Source organism: Pundamilia nyererei, unplaced genomic scaffold, assembly GCF_000239375.1.
Source record: "Pundamilia nyererei isolate P.nyererei 1_Seehausen unplaced genomic scaffold, PunNye1.0 scaffold00036, whole genome shotgun sequence".
In the NCBI taxonomy this organism is placed as follows: Eukaryota; Metazoa; Chordata; class Actinopteri; order Cichliformes; family Cichlidae; genus Pundamilia; species Pundamilia nyererei.
Genome location: NW_005187437.1, coordinates 1529788 through 1538589, shown reverse-complemented (window position 1 = coordinate 1538589; position 8802 = coordinate 1529788). Strand labels below are relative to the sequence as shown.

The window sequence follows — 8802 nt, the reverse complement described above, 5'->3', positions numbered from 1 at the left end:
CTTGCTTCCTGGCAGTGTGTGACAAGAGTCTTCATTTCCTCAAATCCTGCTGGGAATTTAGGGACCAGGCTGTTACATCAGCCTACATTATTGTACCTAGTTATGCAATCAGTCCTCTCTTTATCCTACTTCTCTGTGGATTCCTGTTAAGAAGATTAAACTCTTACTTGACGTAACTTACCTGCCTAACTACTCTTGATAGCACACACTAGAAGAACTTACCTCTACACTAACAGTAAACACCACCTGGTCAGTATGAATGCTGCATGCATCAGAGCTTAACACCCATGAATCACCTTTTTTCCAGAAATGATGACAAACCAAGCAATGGCTCAATGGCTTCAGTTTACTGGAGCTGAGGTTTGAATGGGTTTTATGTTGGATTTATCAGTCTTAACAAAGGTGTTTTATTTAATTTAAATGTTAACTGTAACCTGAAAATTGACAGCTATAGAAAAAAAAGAATACTAAATGTGTCAGAATAAAAAGTTTCACAGAACAACAAATTACAAGTATTGCCTAAAGTGCTAAAATGTTTGCTGTTGTGAGCAGATGGTTTTCTCAGAGCTATAACAGGAAACTGCTCAGAAACCCAAGAGCTGAACAAGGAAACCACAGTTTTCAGCTGTTTCTCTTTTCCTGTAATGTTAGATCAGTCGATTTTCTTCTGTTGTCGATCTGGAGGGCCCACAACCCCTGTACAGGAAATTTCTTTTGATTATTAAAAAGTCTGAGTCTTCTGTGCTCAACCATTACAACATTTAACATGATTTCTCTTGTTCAAAAGTATAACAGGGATCAGAGACATAGTTCTTATCTCCTTGGTCTGAGACAAGAATATAAAAGGCTAATGATGGATCACATTTACATACACAAAATCTTGAAATTTCCACTACTCGGGATGAGCAGTTTTAAAGTCCGTTGATGAGACAATGCCTCTGTCAGTGCGCCCCAGGGTGGCTGTGGCTACAATGTAGCTTGTCATCACCAGTGTGTGAATGTGTGTGTGAATGGGTGGATGACTGGATATGTAAAGCACTTTGGGGACCTTAGGAACTAGTAAAGCGCTATATAAATACAGGCCATTTACAATGGTTATACTTACACAATGAGGCCTGAGGATTTTGGAAGAAGTAATCAAATATTTGCAATTCTGCTAAACTTTTCCTGCTGGTTGTGGTTTGAAAGAGGAACATGGGTCCATTATAATACAATAATATAGGCTTATGACTGAAGGAAAATAAATTTGGTCAACATCCTCTAGGAAGCATAAATGTGTTCAGTATATTTTATTGCATTCTGTATGTTTCATTTGCTGGTAACCAAGAGAAACAGCCACACCACTCAGGGGTAACCAAAATGTATTAAGTTCATCCAACGGTGATGGTGCATTACAAGGCGTTTTTTGAACACTATTGGAACCAATGATTATTAATTTAGACAGCTGGAATGAGCAATATGCTAATTCTCGTGTAATGTGCATCATAGGTCCTTGAAATGTTCCTTGAAAAGTGAATTCTAACGAGAAGTTGCACAAGTTCTGACATCAGTATTTCACTTTTAAAAGTTGTATGGGTTTGTATGTGTGGGGTGACAACAGCCTGGTGACAAACAGTTGATGAGTTTTCTGAAAATCAGGAAATCCTTTTAAACTTCCTGTCTTACACAGACAGACACGCAGCACAAAAGTCAGAAAAGTAACTCTGTGTTTGTGGCTACAAAGTAACAAAATGAGGACTTCTGATGGTCGCATGTGACAATACACGACCCGACGAGTGATTGCACATATTCCTGTAAGTATAAAAGATATTTTTACATACTTCCTACTAAGAAACATCCACTTCCACTGTATATCGACAAGTATTATGTCACATTATGAAGAATGTGTTTGATCTATGGATTAATCTGTCTTTAGCTCTTTATAAATGGCTATTCAAAGAAGCTTTTACAGCATGCCCATATTGTGGGATATTTTTCTATAACAGTGACTCCTTCTTAAGTTGTTATGGTGATCTTTAAAAAAATAATAATAAAAAAACATTCCTAAAATTGATCCTAATATACGGTATTTGAAAGACATTGAAAGACAAAGTCAAATAAATGTACTTATTACATTGAAACGTAAGTCACATGTTCTCACATAGTGTTAATTTGGGTTACGGCAAAGCGTGGTAACCAGTTTCACTTGAGGACGGGAATCCCCGTAAAACTACAATTGACTTTTCAAAAGCTTTCTGAATGCTTTTATATGGATGTGAATACTGAATATGGGGTCTGTCCAGGTTTACATCATATTCGGTATATGATGTTTATCTAGAATGCAGGGTTATGCATATTACTGTATAGCATACGACTTCATCCTATACAAGCAGGAGCCTGCATTAAGGTTTACAAACACAAATTGACATTTAAGGACTTACCTTTAATTAATTTGAGTGCTACTGAAAGGAATAGTTATCCTGTTAATATTTGGTAAATGTTTCCTGTGAGCTCTCTGTCACAGATCAGTATTTGATCTCTTTTAACAAAAGTATTAAGCAAAAATTTAAATATGATCAAAAATATTAATTATATTAAAGAGCTTGGTGGAAAAACATAAAAAATAATGTTGGCTATTACCAATAATGTAAATCTATGACATAAACCTTACATTGGATGCTGGTCTAATTTATCTGTGTATATATAATCATGCAATATATTTGCATGTGGACAATATTTTTTCAGCTCCAAGATTATGTTATTTTCTCTTTTTATTTTATTATTCTCTTTTTCATCCTTGCAATTATTTCCCATACAGACACTTCTTGCAGCCCAGAGCAATATTTAAGTTTATTCCCAGTATTTTACAAAACATTAAACATTTTTTGTTATTTTTAAGAAACACCACAATAACAGGTTCTTGATCCTAACAGAATAGTACACTGTAATTTTGTTTACGTAGACCACCAGAGAGTTCACTGCTACAGTAAACTGCATAAACACTTCACTGAAATTGTCTGGTAAAAGCACTATTAGTGTTACAAGCTAAAAAGTTAATTTAAAAAAAGCATCCACTGAATTTGGTAAAGATAATATTAAGGAAAGAGAAGACAGCCAAAGGGTGCAGCACCTCAATAGTGATGCACATGATTCCATAATAAAGTCAGGTGCCATCATAAATCACTCTGCCCCAAGTGTGCACACTGGTTGACATAAGAACCAGTGTTAAAATCACTACTATAATACCATTAATCACCAATAGAAACAAAACAAGCAATGTATTAGAATTAGAATGACAATTAAGATACTATTAGATAATAATTGGAGCTTAATTGGAATTCAAAAGAGAAAAAGACAGTTAGATTCACAGGTAACATAAGTATAACAAATATAAAAGTATGCTATGTCTTTTGTTGACACAGACCAGGTAGGTACAGGTCTGTTTTGTCAAATGTATACATGGGTACTGCCTGATGCATGGCTTTTTGTTACCTTACAGTCTCCCACTAACACACTCATTATTCCTCAGCACTAATGAATCTGTGAAGGACCTGACTAATCAAGAAAACTACTTAGGACTACACCCTCCTGTGACTTTTCTCCTAATTTATGTTGTTTAAGGTCACAAATTCCTATACAGTTAGCAAGAAAATCCAGTGGTAGTTATCTTTGTAAACAGTCTTTCCAACACATCCCAGTCAGCATTTATATACATACATTTGGGAAATAGGATATGAAACATTTCTTTGGTTTTTGTCCAAGATTTTAATTATTAAGCATTTGGGGCTTTTCCAGGCGTCTGAAACCATGTCGTAATGCACCAAGGTACCTTAACTTTTCTTGTCTCCTCCCCTGTAATCAGTGTTTACTTTTCCCTTGTTACTCGGTGTGTATATATTATCTCAATCTCCCTTTATTGCATCGTCCCTCATACCTATATGCTGTGTGGTTCAGGTTCAGAGGGATTTTTTTCTGTTTCTGAAGTCCTGCATTGTGGGTTCCAAATCTGGCTGCTCGCACAGCACGTACATGACAAGGGAGTGATTCAGCTCTATAAAACCCCATTGACTCAGGAAAAAAAACCTAGATTATTGTTATAAGGTGTTATTGTATCACAGTAGTGTTTACAGTATAGGCTTATGACTCATCGTGTCATAAGAATCAGTGTCATGGCTCAAATCGGGTTTTAAACTGAACGTAGCACGTATTTGACAAGGGGCTATAAAAAGAACACACCAAACTAACAATGAGACGGAGACTGAGACATGCAACCTTGACACTGACCAAAGAGGAAAACAAATGTCTGACTAGGAACAGAAAGGGGAACGAAATATAGCAAAACAGGGAGACACAACTGAACGAGAAACCTTGGTTAACTTAACAGAGGAGAACAGGAGGACGTGACAGGGGACATAGGGAGACAAACAGCGAACAAATCAGGGAAGATGAGACAGAGAGAGTAAAACTAGAGTTAGAGGACAGGAGGACAAAAGACCAGAGGAAATACCAGGTGACAGGCCAATAAATGAACCTAACAGGGAAACAGTAAAGCATATAAGATGCTGAAAGGTAAGGCTGATGCACATATGAGACAAAGGACAAAACATAGATGAGACAAGAACAGACAGGAAACCAAGAACAGACTAAATAAGAAGCTGGACCTGTGAAAAACAATTCAATGAAACAGTTCCTGACTCAATGACTCAGGAACAATGACATTACTAATCTAAAATGGATGAAGTCAAGCTTTGTGGACGTCACAAGAACAGAATAACCTTTTATTGTCACTGTACGTGTACAACAAAAAACAGTTGGAAAACAACTCAGTTATTCAGCATTAGTTATTTAACTCTCCTTTTTTTTTTACATTTATGTCAACGCTTCAGCCAATCAAGTCAAAATTGAACCTTCCATGTCAGAACATAAAATGTTCAAGTTATTCCAGGGATTTCTGATTTTCAGTGTAAGTTAATATAAAAAAGGTCACCTGACTGCCTCTAAATACATTTTCTGATGTTTATCTGTTGGCTTTATTTTCTGAAGTAACCATGGATCTCAGCGAGGAAGAGTCAACTCCTCTGGTGATCAGAGACCGTGGAGGCAGCCAGAGGTCCAGTTCAAGCACTGTTCCTAATTTACAAGTCAACTTCTTCCCTGTCAAAAAGGAAGCAACAACATTACAGATCACATCTGGACAAATATCTGCTGAAAATGTCTGCATCCAAGCAGGGAAGAAATGTGGTAAGACTGTAATGCATTATGTATTATGTAAGTCACTAATTTTTGTCAGCCATATTCATTATTGTGGGGTTTTTTTCCTCCAGGAATCTTGCCGGTATACCTAAGTCTATTTGGTTTGGCATCTGAAGACCTCTCATTTTGGTATCCTCCTTCTCACATGTTTGACACTGATGAAAACTTAAAAGTCCATTTCAGAGTCAGGTGGGTGTCAAAATGCCTTATTTGATGAGAAAATATATATATGTATATTTAAGATTCGAATTCAACTTTTCAAATGCTTGTTAATGCGCAGTTTGGCATGTAGACACGGTTAAAACAACTTGCTGAAGTTCAACTCAAACGTCAGAATGGGGAAGAAATGTGATTTAAGTGACTTTGAACACAATATAGCTGTTTGTACCAGACGGAGTGATCTGAGTATTTATGAAACTGCTCTACTGGGATCTACCCCACACAGTCATTGCTAGTGTTTGCAAAGAATGGTCTGAAAAAGAAATAAATAACCAATGAGTCAAAGTTCTCTCGGTGAAAAGGACTTCTTGATGTCAGAGGTCGGAGAAGAATGGCCAAAGTGCTTTGAGCTGATAGGAAGACAACGATAACTCAAGCAACTGCATTACAACCAAGACACAGAAGAAAATCTCTGAACCGGGTGCCACTCCTGTTAGCTAAGAACAGGAAACTGATGCCACAGCTCACAAGAGCTCACCAAAGTTTGACAACAGAAGATAAAGTGACAGACAGATAAAGTGGCTATTGAATATTCTTTCATTTGATGAATGTTTAGTGCATCAACTCCTTATACTTAGAATGTTGCTATAAATAATTATAGTTTGGAGTACTAGTTGAAAGGTTTTTAATGGATCCTGATGTAAAGGTTAGTTTTATATGATTTGATATGCAATGGAGTTCTTTTGTGTTTGAAGGTTCTTCTTTGGAAATTGGTTTGGGCAAGAACCAAGATCTTCATACCGCTACAGTTTGACTAGAGACAGAATCAGTCCAGTACTCGACTACAGTGTCATTGACTATCTTTTTGCCCAGGTAAAGTACTAAATAATGATATTATTTTCAAATATATTAAGTAAAGATTTTTATTAATTAACATAATTAATTTAAATTATGTTATACTTTATGAAATTCTTTATTTTATTTTAATTTTAAGAATCGAGACTGATAGAAAGTGATTAGATAAATGTTTTTCTATTTTAAGTACCGATTTCCAGTAAGATGAAATATTTACAATTTCTATTATTGAAAATGGTGAGATTCTTCAATTTAATTCATTAGCAAAAGTTTATCCAACCATGTACTGTCTTTGTTGCTTTGAGGTGTCTATTAGTTTTGGTTTTTGTAAAACTGATAGATTAATGTACTACTGCACAATGTAACACAAGTTGTGGCCACAAAAAAACTGCATGCTTGTTATACTAGTAGATGTGACGATAATAAGTCCAATTGATTTCTTTTGGTGTTTAGCTTCGAAATGACTTCATTGAAAGTAAGGCAGGCATAGCCCCACCATTGACTCTTCAGGAGGAATGCCTTGGCCTTGCAGTGCTCGACTTGTGGAGAATGGCCAAGGAGCGCAACCAGAGTGTTAGAGAGCTCTGCAAGACTGTCAGGTATTTACAGTTGAGACTGTATCATTGCTTATACAACAATCCATTCTAGTTTGCAGTCATTACACCAAATATTGTTCCTCTTTAGCTACAAATCCTGCCTTCCCATGTCACATCGCCATGACATCCAGAAACGAAACCGGCTGGACCGCTACCGAATTAGAAATACCCTCAAGCGTTTCTTAAAGAAGCTTGGCAACTGCTCCGTAGATGAGTGCAGCCTGAAACTCAAGTACCTGATTGAGCTGTCTGGCATTGAGCCTTCTGTTGGAACGGAAACCTTCCAAGTGAATCATTCTTCCTCCCATCCAAAGTCAGACTTCTCTCTTGTGCGGGTCACAGGGGAAACAGGAATCCAAACCGCTGGAAGTATCAATAACAGCCAGGTAAGATGACTGAAGAAGATCGAGTTTAGTTTGTAGTTGGTTAACTGCTATCATTTTCCTGCTTTAATATCTCTACTACGCTACTAAACAGATCAAAATGCTATTTGGTTGATAGGTTTTGTCAAGAGTTGAGTGGCAGACCTTCTGTGATTTTCAAGAAATCATTGACATCAGTATACAGCGGGTATGCCATGAGCAGGTTCCCCAAGACAGCAGGATGGTGACTATAACACGAAAGGATGACAGCTGCTTGGTAAAAAAAACAACATATTTAACACTTAAACCATTGCAATATATATGTGTGTGTGTATATATATATATATATACATATATATTTTACTGTTTGGATGTAAATATGAACAATTTAAAAGCTATTCGCATCAAATTAGTGTCCTCGGGCAACTGTATCCCTTCTACTTTTGTATTGCTTCTCCAAAGCTCCCTGTTCTGGCTACGTGGATGACATTTGGCTTGCTGGGGTGGAAAAGTTGCAAATTTGTACCATCTGGCCAAAACTGGTCATGGCATAACACCAAACCTTTAATCGTAGATGGACCGATGTTGGTGATGTTTGTATGTTGAATAGAATTCTACCCAGACCATCTCTGGACCAGAAGTGAGAAATATTCATCAGATAATGTCATTTGTGGCAGGTGAAGTTAATGTGTTGGAGTCTTACAATTATCCCCATTCTTTCTGTGATGTCAGGAAAGCTGTTATATCCATAGGAAGTCAGTTAACGAGTTAGGACAAGTGGTGGACCCAAAAGTATGAGACATCAAGTTTCCATCACCACTGAAAAATGCTTTTTCCCCTCCTCATTCTTTTTTCAAGAAGGCTTTCAAATTTTGCTTAGTTGAAATTAATTAATACAGAGATAGTAGAGAGCAGTTTGTCTTTCTAGAAAGTCTAACAATGGTGTCCATTTCAAGAGTAACTTGACTGAGCATCATTGTAACACCCCAGACATTGGTTCAACTTTTAGTTTGGAAGTATTTTTGTACCATGACTAAGCAAACACTTGGTGGTTATTCAGTGTTGTAATGCTTGCTGATGCTGTCAAACAATGGTCCTTTAACTTAAAGCTAAAACTAGAGAAGAGGACAAGAACACAGAGGGCCAAATGCAGCAAGCAGGGTGTGCAGTGAGTAATAAATGTCTGCCTACAAATGGTTCATAGCCAGAGGCCCAACTCCCGTGACTACTGATGGTCCTTAGGATAAATGTTGGCTATGTTTGATCCATAATGTGATGTGGGAAGTCCATGGTAAGACTCCACGGTACACGTGGCATCGGTCAGAACGGGAGTTTGAAAACCTAACTTAGTCCCCTAAGTGGTCCAGTAATGCAACAGGAGACTAACAGGAGACTAACTTTTTTTGTGTGTGACTACTTTCATTACAGGAAGTCAAGTTCCAGAGTCTCAAAGAGGCACTTTCGTTTGTGTCACTTGTTGATGGCTACTTCAGACTGACCACAGACTCAAGCCACTTCTTCTGCCAAGACATTGCTCCGCCAAGTATTCTAGAGGGAATCAAAAACCATTGTCATGGCCCAATAACGTGCGTCAATTT

At 37.2% G+C, this 8802-nt stretch overlaps 1 protein-coding gene across 1 annotated transcript in view; it reads left to right on the top strand.

Moving 5' to 3' along the window:
* Window positions 1-1666: 1666 nt before the first annotated feature.
* Window positions 1667-8802, top strand: part of LOC102211856 (Janus kinase 3 (a protein tyrosine kinase, leukocyte)) — a 15547-nt gene continuing 8411 nt past the window's right edge. The window contains exons 1-8 of the mRNA XM_013910105.1: window positions 1667-1793; window positions 5023-5220; window positions 5304-5421; window positions 6147-6264; window positions 6700-6845; window positions 6931-7228; window positions 7344-7481; window positions 8633-8790. Coding sequence (XP_013765559.1) covers window positions 5028-5220; window positions 5304-5421; window positions 6147-6264; window positions 6700-6845; window positions 6931-7228; window positions 7344-7481; window positions 8633-8790 — 1169 coding nt within the window. The 5' untranslated portion in view covers window positions 1667-1793; window positions 5023-5027. The remainder of the gene's footprint in view (window positions 1794-5022; window positions 5221-5303; window positions 5422-6146; window positions 6265-6699; window positions 6846-6930; window positions 7229-7343; window positions 7482-8632; window positions 8791-8802) is intronic.